The sequence below is a fragment of the Lagenorhynchus albirostris genome, chromosome 10 (genome assembly GCF_949774975.1).
Source record: "Lagenorhynchus albirostris chromosome 10, mLagAlb1.1, whole genome shotgun sequence".
Lineage (NCBI taxonomy): Eukaryota > Metazoa > Chordata > Mammalia > Artiodactyla > Delphinidae > Lagenorhynchus > Lagenorhynchus albirostris.
This window is the reverse complement of record NC_083104.1, coordinates 45,990,055-46,003,017: the sequence shown is the minus strand read 5'-3', so window position 1 is coordinate 46,003,017 and position 12,963 is coordinate 45,990,055. Positions and strand designations below refer to the sequence as shown.

Here is a 12,963-nt window from a genome sequence, read left to right as displayed (position 1 = left end):
GAAGGAACAGGAACACTGAGTCTGTTTTTATTAGCAAACATTTGAGCCCTAATTGTGTAGAACACAACACAGTCCCTGTCCTTTAGAATCTTACAAATAAGTTATCTACATATAAAAAGACAATCAATTATACAAGTTAACGTCAGTGAGTTCCGTCAAAGGAAGAGCAGAGGATACCAAAGGCAGGATCCCCAAGGACAGGGCAACCCACAGATCAGGCCTTACCCTTCACCAGGAGCAGTGAGACACCACTCCTGACAGTGGGGGAAACAGGTAGCAGAGAAGTGCATATGGCTTCCGAAAGGAGAACGCCAATGTGCGTGAAGTTAGGCCATGGGGTAGAAGTGAGATAAGTTTAATAGGGTTAGGAAGGCTGATCTTGAAAACTACCTAGTGGCTCACCATTTAGGGAACTGTGATGAACTCTTAGCTTCTCAAAATCAATGGAAAACTTGCTAGACTAAATAATTCACCACATATCTATCTTTGAATGATACTTAAGGTTAATCCAAGTGCCATTAAAGAGTGAAAAATGCACAGAAGGAGCTTCGCATCACAGAGCTGATATGAGGCCTCAAAAGAAGAGAAAAGCTCTAGGTTTTAAGATGCGAGCGACGTAAGAATAAGGTCATTAGAAAATTTAAACCAATTTAAAAACACTTCACTTTAAAGTTCCATAAACACCAATTTTTGTCTTGACTTACTAGATCTCTCTCATTATTACCCATACTACTTTCCTAAAAATCTATTACTAACCTAAATAGGTTTATATAGAAATGAGTCTTATAGCAAAACTACAGTTGGCCTTTCTTTTCATTGTCTCTTTTCAAGTTTTAAAAATGTCTTCTACTGCCACAACTGCCCACTGTTTTGTTTTAATGCAGGTTTCAAAAAGAGTAAACAATTCAACTACTGGGAATCTATGTATGCACTGGATTCTTTACATATGTTATATCATTTATTCCTCACAACCAAGAATACAATGGAAGTATAATACCCATTTAACAGATGAGAAAGCAGGGTCAAATAGGATAAGGACTTCCTATGCCCCAGTCCTATGCCCAAGTAAGAGCTGCCTAAATTGACTCCTGGGCCCTGCATTTTTTCCTGAAATAATACAATGCCTCTCCCTTTGACGTAGGCCTTTCTAATTTCCTGGGAAACAACAGCACTAAAATAAATCTATTTTGACATTTCTGTTTTTCCTCCAATTCTGACATGCCATGTGAGTTACCTGACCCAGCAATCAACTAAAAAGAGGAAATGCCCTAATGCCACCAAAGTGCCGAAGACTTACCTAATAAACTTTATTAATTAATAATTCCAGGGACTTCCCTGGTGGTCCAGTGGCAAAGACTCCACACTCCCAATGCAGGGGGCCCGGGTTCAATCCCTGGTCAGGGAACTAGATCCCATATGCTGCAACTAAAGATCCCGCATGCCGCAACTGAGACCCAGCGCAGCCAAATAAATAAATAAATATTAAAAAAAGATTCACATAACTTGTAACAGAAAGTTTTGCACGGTAAAACTTTTTTTAAAGTTAAATAAATAATTCCATTAAAAACTTTTTGAAATGTTTAGAAACTGCTCTTTGAGAAAGGAAACTGCAGGCAAATAACCATTCGAAAGACAGGTAATTACTGGTCATCTAAAAACTGAACGGCACCTTGAAAATAACTTCCCCTTCAGAGTTTGCATACAATTTTGTCATGGCAAGAGTCCTCCCCAGTGGCACAGAATAGCCAACACCAAGCAAGTAATTTAAGTACAATTTAGGAAGATTCTATTTTCTGCTTTAAAAAATTTGGGACTGGGCTTCCCTGGTGGCACAGTGGTTGAGAGTCCGCCTGCCGATGCAGGGGACACGGGTTCGTGCCCCGGTCCGGGAAGATCCCACATGCCACGGAGCGCCTAGGCCCGTGAGCCATGGCCGCTGAGCCTGCACATCCGGAGCCTGTGCTCCGCAACGGGAGAGGGCACAGCAGTGAGAGGCCCACGTACTGCAAAAAAAAAAAAAAAATTTGGGACTTCCCTGGTGGCGCGGTGGTTAAGAATCCACCTGCCAATGCAGGGGACACGGGTTCGAGACCTGGTCCGGGAAGATCCCACATGCCGCGGAGCAACTAAGCCTGTGCACCACAACTACTGAGCCTGTGCTCTAGAGCCCGCGAGCCACAACTACTGAGCCCGCATGCCGCAACTACTGAAGCCTGTGTACCTAGAGCCCGTGCTCCGCAACAAGAGAAGCCACCGCAGTGAGAAGCCCGCACACTGCAACGAAGAGTAGCCCCTGCTCGCCGCAACTAGAGAAAGCCCGCGCACAGCAACGAAGACCCAAAGCAGCCAAAAATAAATAAATAAATTTATTTTTTAAAAAAATTTATCCTTACCAAAGCTGCAATTTTAATGTACTTTTGCATATTACATTCTCTCCATTTGTTTCTGAAAAAGCATTTTTCTTCACAAGAGGATTAGCAAATGCTCACAGAATAGGGGAACAAAGGATAAAATCAAGCCTTGAAACTGTAGATTGAATATTCTCATTCTAAATGTCTTCTGTAGTACTCATAATGCTTTATACCAATAAAGAGAGAACTGTTTAACCTGTAGTTAAACAGTGAGAGGCCCGCGTACCACAAAAAAAAAAAAAGAAAGAAAGTACCACAGGACATGGAGCCCAACAAATTACTCAACTTCTGCCAACAGGCATGTCTTTTTCTATAAAACAAAGATAATCACCACCTTGGACAGTTATTATGAAATCAAAAGGCGATAATACATATTGGCAAGTTGTGAGTGGGATCAAAATCACCCCAGCATTTTTTCCCCCAACTTTTCACAAATGGCTTCCGTCTCAGGAGAGTCTTATATTTTAGAGGGGTTGTATACTTACCTCCTCATCTTAGTTTGATATCGGCACCCTCACCCCTTATTGGCCCAAGAAACTGCCCCTAAATGCCTGTACTGGATATAATAGGAAGGTCGCTGCCCCTCATTATTTACACCTCTCAAAGGGACAAGGAGGCTGGAAGAGGTGTTCTTTCCCCTAAATCTGCCTTCAGGAGTTCACAGGAGGCATCTCAGAGAAATTAATTTTTTTGTTTGAGCTAAGACCTGAAATTGGCCATGGTGGGAAAGAGGCCTTAGTGTGATTGGGACAGCAATCCATGCAGAGCAGAGTGTAAGAGACAAGGTTAGACAGGTAGGTAAGGGCCAGATACCCAAAGGTCCTTGTATCCTATGCACATCAGCTGACATTCCTCACATCTGGCCAGCCCCTAACCATGCTTCAGGGCCCAGCATAAAGGTCACCTTCCTGACCATAGCCTCTCCCTCCCCTCCCACACTCCTGTACACCAGCTCCCCACGCCCTCTTTCAGCACCAGGCCCTTTTCCATTATGGCCCTTATCACAATTGTGGTTATATAATTATTTGTGTGATTATGTGATTAATAATCTGTGTCCCCCACTAGACTACATGATAAATTCAGCCCGCGTAAGACGCACGTCTGTTTTATTCAGCTCTCCATCCCAGGGCCCGCCAAGTCTAGCATCTGCCCAAAATATACAGGTATACTTTATTAAATGAACAAATGAAAGCTGGCACTAAGAAGCCAAGGAAGAATCCTGAGCAGGGGAACGGCAATCAGAGATGACAGTTAAACCACTCTGGCAGCAAAGTGAACATCAGATTGGAAGGGCAAGACTAGAGCTTGGACACAGGTAAGGAGACTAGTGAAAATGTCTCCAGATAAATGATTAAAGACTTAAAAATGAGGGCAGCCTGTACCTGGGCAGTGATGGCAAGGATGTAATGGAGGAGACACGTTTAGCAAGTAGAATCCAGGAACCCAATGCACAGGGGGCAAAGCAAAGAGGGCAATCTAGAATGACTAGTGGAGAGTGGTAGCAGGTGGGGTCACTTACTGAGACAGGGAATTCAGGACAGGAACAAACACTTCTTGAGCATCTACTGCATGGCAGTGTAGAGTGGAAGATTCGCTTCTAGCTCTGGAATTCTATGAATGAAGAGCAATTTCAATCCAACTCATTTGGATAAAATGGGTATGGTTTCCACTAATGGGCAACAAACTAAAGTTCAGATTTTTAAAGTTACTTCGCCAGGACACTTCTTGGGTACACTGACTATGTGTGAAGCATTACACTGGTCTGGGGATACAGAAATCAAAGAAGGGGTCTCTGGCCCCAAGGAGCTGACGTCCTTCTGGATTTGAGAAAGGTAACTGCACGTCAACAACTGAGAAACCGAGGCCCACTGAGGCTACGATTTGACCAGTTACATGTCCTGTAACCTACATTTCTGGAGCACTGATTTCATAATCAACATCACATTTCAGGCCAACATGTAGCTGAGGGGTTATGTGTTTAGATAGTCAGACAGACACCCCTCCCCCCAATCTTGCTGTGAGCCTGGAGACACTCCAGAACTTAAAACATCATGGTGCATGGGCAGCCAATGCCCTCCAACTCTGAAGTAACTGCTGTCGTCACACGGCAGCAGTCTGGGGAATAGGACACAACAAGGAAGGAGAGAGAAAAAGGCCTTCTTTGTCAGGAAAGAGCCTACCTGAGCAGAGGCCAAACGCTGGAGGTGCCAAAGCAGAATCTCAGGAGGCTCTGGAAGTAACAGCAGAGAAATAAACGTTCAGGAAAGATAGAGCAGGAATCCTCTTTAGTCAGGTTCCTCCCCTACCACCAGCAAGAAATGGTTTCCCACAGGATCTAAGGCCTCAACCCAAAACAGATACACGGAAAAAGAAGATGAGGAAATAATCCGCGGTGTGAATAATGCAGCTCCAGATCATCCGGAACAGACAACACACTTCCAGGGCTCGCTGTGAGGCCCTCAAGTCCGAGAGGCTGTACACCGGCTCTTCCCAAACGAAAACAAAATAAAACATGTCCCCCTCCATCCCCAAAGGTACTGCCCCATTCCTCCCCCCTCCTTTCCATAGTCTTAAAAAAATCAAAAACAGCTGCACCCTGTCTCTACCTCCTCAACTCCCTTTCACCCACTTGGATCTAAGTTCTTCCTCCACCACCTGACCTTGTCTTTTCACCCTCCCTGAACCCTTGGAGCCCTTTCCCCTTTTCTCTGCCTGGGAACTCTACCCATCCTTCAAGACTGGTTCAACCGTCACCTTCTCTGTGAAGCATTCCCAAGTCAGACTGTTCCTTGCCCAGGGGTCTTGCCTATGTCTCACCACAGCATTTGATCCTACTGTTATTGTTTACCTTGGTGTAAATATAATTTGTAATAGCTTGGGACTTCCCTGGTGGCGCAGTGGTTAAGATTCCGCCTGCCAATGCAGGGGACACGGGTTCGAGCCCTGATCCGGGAAGATCCCACATGCCGCGGAGCAACTAAGCCCGTGCACCACAACTACTGAGTCTGCACTCTAGAGCCTGTGAGTCACAACTACTGAGCCCGCGTGCCACAACTACTGAAGCCTGCACGCCTAGAGCCCGTGCTCCGCAACAAGAGAAGCCACTGCAGTGAGAAGTCTGCGCACCGCAACAAAGAGTCTCCAATCACTGCAACGAAGACCCAACGCAGCCAAAAATAAATAAATAAGTAAATAAATAAAACAAAAAATACAATACCCTGTAAAGGCAGGAACTAGTTTTTATTCACTTTTCTACTGCTATCCTCTAACCCAGGGCCCCAAAAGTAGGCAAAGGCTCCATGAATAAATGATCATAGGTTAGTTTACCTTCAAAACTGCTACAAAGCACTCAACTTTTCCACCTAACTTGCTCTAAGAGCTGACCCGCACATACATGCACACTGGGAAGTATCCATATTCTAAATAATTAGTTTTCTTATAAAAGCATCTTAGCTAAAAATTCTACCTCTTGGTTGTTAGGCAAACAGCTGGCATGCAGTAAAATCAAGTCTTCAGAGCTCCTCACATCTATGTTTTTAATTCCTAAAATTCTGACCATGTGGAAAGCGTACTTGTACCCTTTTCTTCCTGGGCTGTGTAATGAGTTCTTAGGCTCAGACAAGCTTCTACGGGGGAGAAAACAAGCCTTATTTATACCAGTGCTTAGAAGCTGGGCTGCTCAATATCTCCAAAATAAAGTTTTTTTTCTATTTGGTTTCACTTTCTTTATGAAACATCCATAGTAAAGTTTAGACCAATAGTATTTCCTGTGCCCAGTAAAAATATCTGAAAGCCCTTCACTTTTAATAAGGACATTTGAAAGCCTTCATTTTAGGATTATGGGATTACATTTGACCCATAAAGTCTCGATCTATACTTCTGCTCTAGAATAATAAAAATTACATAACTTCTGAGTCCTTGTATGTTTTATACAAATGGATCTTACTGCAATAATACAGAAAAACTTACTAAAAATAGTAAAAAAATTAATACGGTGAGAGTAACTTTTCTGCACAAAAGAAAATAAAAACTGTGCAAATTTAAAAAATATAACGGTGTCAAAGTTCCCTACATGGAAAGCCTTAAAGATGGAGTATTAAGAAAAGTTAACACAGTGCACCTGACTTTCAATTACTATACTGCTTCAATAAGTGACCTTGGGAATGTCATTTCTCTCATTTCTAGTTCTGTAAAATGGGAATGTCACCTGTTTTCCTAATAGAGACAATTAGTCAAAAGAATCAACATGATTTTTTTTTAAACTTGTCTAATTAGTATGCGTTAATCACCACTAGTACAGAACATTTCTCTCCAGGAATCCAATTCCAAGAGAAATATTTAAGCAGACGGTGAAGACAGATTTCCTTAAGGGAATGATTTTATAAATCTGGAGAGCCATATAACAAGATTATAAATTAACAAATTGATTACATAAGCCTTGACAACCCCAGACGTTTAAGTACACCGATATACATTCTGATAAATTAGGCTGATTTGGGACTAGCACCCCAACCCCATACAAGGAACCCAAACTGAGGCAACTGATGCTTGATAGGAATCAGGTGGAATCTGATCAGTATGCAGAACATTTGCAGTTCCATCACCTGCTAGCCATGCTTCACCTTTCACCATAAAACGTGAAACGCATTAAGTCAGCTTTACCACCTGCTCCTAAAACTGTGGAAATGTACTCAATTAAATGGGAGAGGAAAAAAGTAACTTGACAGTGTGAAAAATCCGATATCCTCAGACGTCTATAGGTTGAAGAACCCTACTGCTAAATCCCTCTTCTCCCCTCCAAATACTGGACTTGAACCGAATTCCCTATGAAGCGATTGAATTTTATCTGATGCAACTGTTGGAACAGCACAGCTCCAGGAACCACCCCCCGCCCGCCCCCCAGGATAAAAGGCTGTCACTTTCCTGGATCCCAAGTCCAAGTAAAAGGCAGGAAGGTTTCTGTAAAACGGTCCAGAAAGATATCAACAGGCGATGACTATGGAAAAGAACGAAGGTTTTCCAATCTGAAAAATTCTAGCTGTCCCTCGGGAACGGCACTGCTCCTCCTTCCTTACCCCGATGCCCTTTCTCTACAGACAACAATATCCCCATTCTATTTTACGGCTGCAGTTTTAGCAAGGAACCCCCCTGCTACGCCAGATTTCCAGATTCTTTTGAAAAAGGAAAACACCTTTGGTGAAGAATACACACCGCACAAGAAAACCTGGGAGCGGAGCCCAGCGGGCGCCGCACTCGGCCCGCTCCGGGGCGGGGCGCGGGGATGCGGGCGCCTCCCGAGGTGCCGCAATCCCGCCGCGGCCGCAAGGGCAGGGCCTCCGGGCGCCCGCGGCCAGCCGCCGCAGTGCCGGCTCCCATTCGGGCTCCGCCGCGGCCAGGCCGCGCCGCCGCCGCGCGGGGTCGGGGCCGCAGCAGCCGGGTCCCCGCGTCCTCCGGGGCGCGCGACGCGGCCGGCGCGGGGAACGCGGAGCGCGCAACTTACTTTCCGCCTGCGGCGGGAGCCCGGCTCCGGCGCCCGGCAACGGCGGAGGCGACGGCGGCGGAGGCCGGCCCCACCCCCGCCCACGGCCGCCGCGCCCGGCCGCGCTCCGCGCTCGCCCCTACCTCAGCCAGCAGGCGGGCGTCCGTCCGCAGCGGCCGCGGCGCCGACAACTCCCTCCCGGCCGCCGAATCCCCGCACCCAGCGCTAATCATAATACCGAACAGGCGGCCGTCCGCGGGGAGGGGGTGGGGACCGACTTGCGCCTGCGCGGGGCGCGCGTCACTGTGACGTGACGCCGGGGCGGGGGTGCGGGGAGGGAGGGACGGGGCGGGGCCGCGGGCAGGGAGGAACTGGGCGGGGCCGCGGGCAGGGAGGGACGGGGCGCACCTGCGGGCTCCGGCCCGCGGGCTGCTGGAGGGCATCCTGGCATCATCCCTACCCCAGCGAGTCTGGGCTGCGGCTGGCGGTAGGAAGCGGGCGAGGTGCCCGAACAGAAGGGATGATGAAGGAGGAAGCACTAGGGACATGGGACAATGGCCCAGAAAAGTAGCGCGAGCCGTCGGGGGAAATCGGAGGGAAGGGATCGCGTCCTCACCAGACTCTGGGTCCTGGGACGCGGGGCCGAGGGCGCCAGGCGCTTTAACCTTTTAAAGTTTCCCCCCATCTCCCGCCCAGGTTTAAGCAAGGAAAGGGAAAAAATTCAATATACATTCATGTATACACATACATATTCTTTACAGTTTCTTCTCTTTGGGAACCCAATTTGAAGGAATTTTGTTGATTTTGTTGCCATTTTTAAAAAAGAGAAAAAGCCCAGCATCCGAATGCAGCGCTGGCTTTAAAGGTCAGCCGGAGACCCTTGCCTGGCCAGGCTGCCTCCTCTGGAAAAGCGTGGAAAGGCGAAAGGTCGTGGGAAGTATTAAAGCATGTGAAGTCAGGGATTCAGAACACTCCAGGCATTAACTGTGCACTGGATGGTTCAGCGGCATGGTCACCAGGTCGGTGGCTCCCGAAGGGAACTTAGCGCTCGCCGGAGAGGAGGGTTTGGGAGGGTGGGAGACAGGGGCAGGGGCTCACGTCTCCCACCCTTGGAAGCTTGGCGCGCAATGGAGATCAGCTCTCCGGGTTTTCTGGAAGGGAGTGACAAGCCAGATGCCAGATTTCTCCAACCTGCTTTTTCCCTTAATGATTCTCCCTGCTCCCCACCCCTCCCCCAAGGAAGGACCCCTAGCAAAGAAGGACACAATGTGGGGGGAGGCGGGAGCTGCTTAGATGCTCCAAGTTTGATTAAATTGACTGGACGGAGAAGAAAAATCTAGATGGCTTTAGCAAATATCTCTGCTGACCTGCAAATGTGAGAAAACTTTTCTTTTCAGACTGTCTCCTTGGCATCTACTCTGCATGTCTGAAGACGACTGGGAAGCAAGAGTGGATTGTTGGGAGGTACAAACCCTCAGGGTAATAACAGAAGGTTAAAGGGGGACTCCTAGTTACCCTAAGGCTCTGGCATGGGGTCATGGATCATTGGCTGGGGAAAGCCTGGGGCTGTAGGCCTCAGGTGGACCTCTGCCCCTCAGGGCTGAGTCAAGGCCCCAACTCTGGGATAACACTGGCTTAGAAAGGTCATAAAAGAATAATCTCACTTTGACACTGACATTCTAACTCTAGCAGTATGTTAAGCAAGAGCTTCTAACTTGGTTTGTGGAATTCATTCCTTTGTTACTGGCAAACGGGAAGGCCTTGCACTTTTCTCCTTAGGGAGATATCACTATTCAGGGAACCCTGTAAACCAAGTAAAGGGAAAAAAATACCACACTAATGGTCTCCCAAGGGAATTCCAGTGGTTGAGGACCTCCAAGCCAGGTCTGTAGCCCCTGAGATAGAACAGTAACCACAAAACAATGGCCTTAGTAGATAAGCCCTTGGAAAATAGAGTATTTATATGGCTGCTGTGTAACTCAGGTTTTGAATAAATTCTGTAAGGGCAACAGGGCATAAGAATAGCAAAACAATAAATGAAAAGGAATAGAATAATACCTTGGTTTAAATCAAGTTGGCTCAAATTCTCTTCCAGAGAGAGGGCTGCAGTCCTGGCCACGTGGTAAATCATTTATTCATCCCCAGTGTTTCCTGGGAAGCTGGAGTATTGCTGGCAAGAACGTGACCTGTTTTCAGTCCCGCACCATCAATGTGGTAACATGATCTGATCATGCTTAGGCAACATTTAAAAATATTCAAGTACAAATTAATATATGATTGCTTAACTTTGAATTCAAGAAAATGTGTTTATTGTTAATGAAGAAGCCCCTCCTTCATTCTGCCCTGGGGCTTTCTCCAAACCAGACTGCTTTTTTAATGTTAGGTCTTTTTATGGACCTGTAAGAAGCTTTAATTAGATATACAGCACTCTACACAAACGACAAGATGGAGTATGCAGGCTTGGACTACAGTCTCTGTGATTCAGATCTCAGAAATAACATAATGCCACCAATTTAGGGAAGAAGTTGTTTATTGGAAGGCAACCAGGGAGATGCTACAAATTAGATCAAGATGTGAAAAGCAAGCCGATTCATGAAAGAATTGCCGTTTTCTTCTTGGGACGACCCCCCCCCCACCAAAGCAGCACGTATAACAAGGTTATCTTCTCTAGATATTGTTTTCATAGTTTATAAAACATTTAAAATAAATATATTGAAAACAACAGAGATTGAGGACTTGTACATTTCAGTTTTGAGTTGTGACATTTAATGATTTCCTTTTACGTATTTAATTAGTCATTTTGTACATTGATACTTGAGCATATCTGAATCCTGGCTTCATCCAGTAGGACGAAAATAATACTTCATTGGAATGGACTCAAGGGTTTCTCAAAGACTTTCCCTCACTACCCCCTTGGCATCAGTTAGCATCCCTAGTTCTTTTATCTCAGATGTCAGTTAAGGCCTGTGCGTGAGTGTCTGTGTGTCATGTATTTTTGATAGTTGCAATGAAGGATTGAAAATGCCAGCCCTTAACTCTGTTTGTTTGCAACCTGTGAACTGGGAAGCACGGCAGACATTGCCTAGCATTGACGGCCAGCCCCACCACCAAGAGTTATATGGCCTTGGGGGCAGACGGCTTAACCTTCCATCTGTTTCCTCCTCTGTAAAATGGGAATGATGGTGATGATAATGATATCATTCTTATAAGATGGGTGTAAGGCCGTTGTTCTCCCAGTGTGCTCCCCGGAAACTAGCAGCAGCAGCTGGGAACTGGACTGAAATGCAAATTCTCGGGCTCCACTCCAGACCTACTAAATTAGAAACTCTCTGCTTTAAGAAGACTTCCAGGTGAATCTGATGCAGGTTAGAATTTGAGAATCACTGTTGATAGGATTATGGTGGTTTATATAAAGTATTAAAACAGTGCCTGGCACATGATAAGCAGTATATTAATGGATATTTTTAAAATTAGTGCAATATGATGTTTCCAAGATATACAAAGTTTAATTCAGGCCACAAGAAGGATGCCCATATTCCTCCAACAAATAAATTCTGCTTTATCTTTTGTCCAAAGACTTTAACGCTGCCTGCCAAGCCCTTCACAATCTGGCCCCTGCCTTGCTTTCCTGTTCTTCATCTCCAGGTGAACCACATCTCCAACCTTCTCAGTTCTCAGAAAGGGAATTGCTTTTTCATACCTCCGAGCCTTGGCCCATTCTGTTCCCTCTGCCTGGAAATGTCACCCACCCCTTTTCTCCACTTTCTACACCTGCAATCTCCTGAACCCTTCAAAACCTCACTTGAGTGTCCAGCCTCATCTGTGGCACCCCCAGCCCTGCTCAGTCAGAGTCGGGTATTCTCTGGACCCAAACCTCCCTGCACATCCTGCTTGTAATATTTATCATAGGGTTTTGTAACTGTTTACTGTTCCATTTTCTCCCTTTGTATCTTAAACTCCCGGAGGACAAGGATTTTATTTTATTCAAATTTCTATTCATGCAGCTTAGCACTGGGGTTGCAAGTAGGCAGCCCAAGGGCTTGCGCCATAAACTTGGGGTATTTTTTTTCCCACAAAGGTCCTTTAAGAATTTGAATTAGTTGAGAACATTTTTTTGGGGGGGTGGGGGGCATGCCCTGCAGCTTGTGGGATCTTAGTTCCCCAAACAGGGATTGAACTCAGGCCCTCAGCCGTGAAAGCTCAGAGTCCTAAACCACTGGACAGCCAGGGAATTCCCAAGAACATTTTAAAATTGGAAGAGTTAATGGTTTTGTTTAATAGCTTTATTGAGGTATGATCTGCATACCGTAAAGTTCACCGTTAATACGTGGTAATTCAATGACTTCTAGTAAATTTATAAAGTTATGCAACCATCACCCCGGTCCACCCCAATATTTCCATCACTCCCCAAAAGTTTTCTCCTGTGCATTTGCAGTCAATCACACTCCAATTTCCATCTCTTGGCAACCAATGATTTGTTTTCCATCTCTACAGATTTGCCTTTTCTAGAAAGTCACTTAAATGGAATCATACAATGTGTGGTCTTTTGTGCCTGGCTTCTTTCACTTGGCATAATGTTTATCCATGTTGTAGCATGTATAAGTGGTTCATCCCTTTTTACTGCTGAATAGTATTCATCAGATAGATACACTAGATTCTCTTTATCCATGTACCAGGTAATGAACATTTCATTTATTTCCAGATTTTTGCTATTATGGATAATGTTGCTGTGAATATTTACATAAACTCTTAATGGGGACATGCTGTCAGTTTTCTAGGGTATTGCAGGATGGGATTGTTGGGTCATGTTGTAACTCTATGTTTAACAGTATAAGGAACTGACAAATTGTTTTCTGAAGTGACTGTACCACATTTTACGTTCCCACCAGCAATGCATGAGGGGGTTTTTTTGTTGTATTTTTTTTTTTTGCGGTACGCGGGCCTCTCACTGCTGTGGCCTCTCCCGTTGCGGAGCACAGGCTCCGGACGCGCAGGCCCAGCGGTCATGGCTCACGGGCCCAGCCGCTCCGCGGCACGTGCGATCCTCCGGGACCAGAGTACGAACCCGCATCC

General features: G+C 45.8%; 1 protein-coding gene across 7 annotated transcripts in view; it reads right to left on the bottom strand.

The window, feature by feature from the left end:
• Positions 1 to 12,963, bottom strand: part of SNRK (SNF related kinase) — a 134,860-nt gene that overhangs the window by 55,401 nt on the left and 66,496 nt on the right. For 2 of the 7 annotated variants that reach the window (XM_060162281.1, XM_060162282.1), the window contains exon 1: positions 8,034 to 8,161. The exons of 2 other annotated variants lie outside the window; for them this stretch is intronic. Coding sequence is in view for 1 of the 5 variants with exons in the window: in XM_060162280.1 (XP_060018263.1) it covers positions 4,592 to 4,641; positions 8,034 to 8,123 (140 nt within the window). In the remaining 4 variants the exon portion in view is untranslated. Of the gene's footprint in view, positions 1 to 3,930; positions 4,023 to 4,591; positions 4,642 to 8,033; positions 8,162 to 12,963 lie in introns of those variants that run through there. 3 more of the 7 variants (XM_060162283.1, XM_060162280.1, XM_060162279.1) reach the window with 3 other exon arrangements.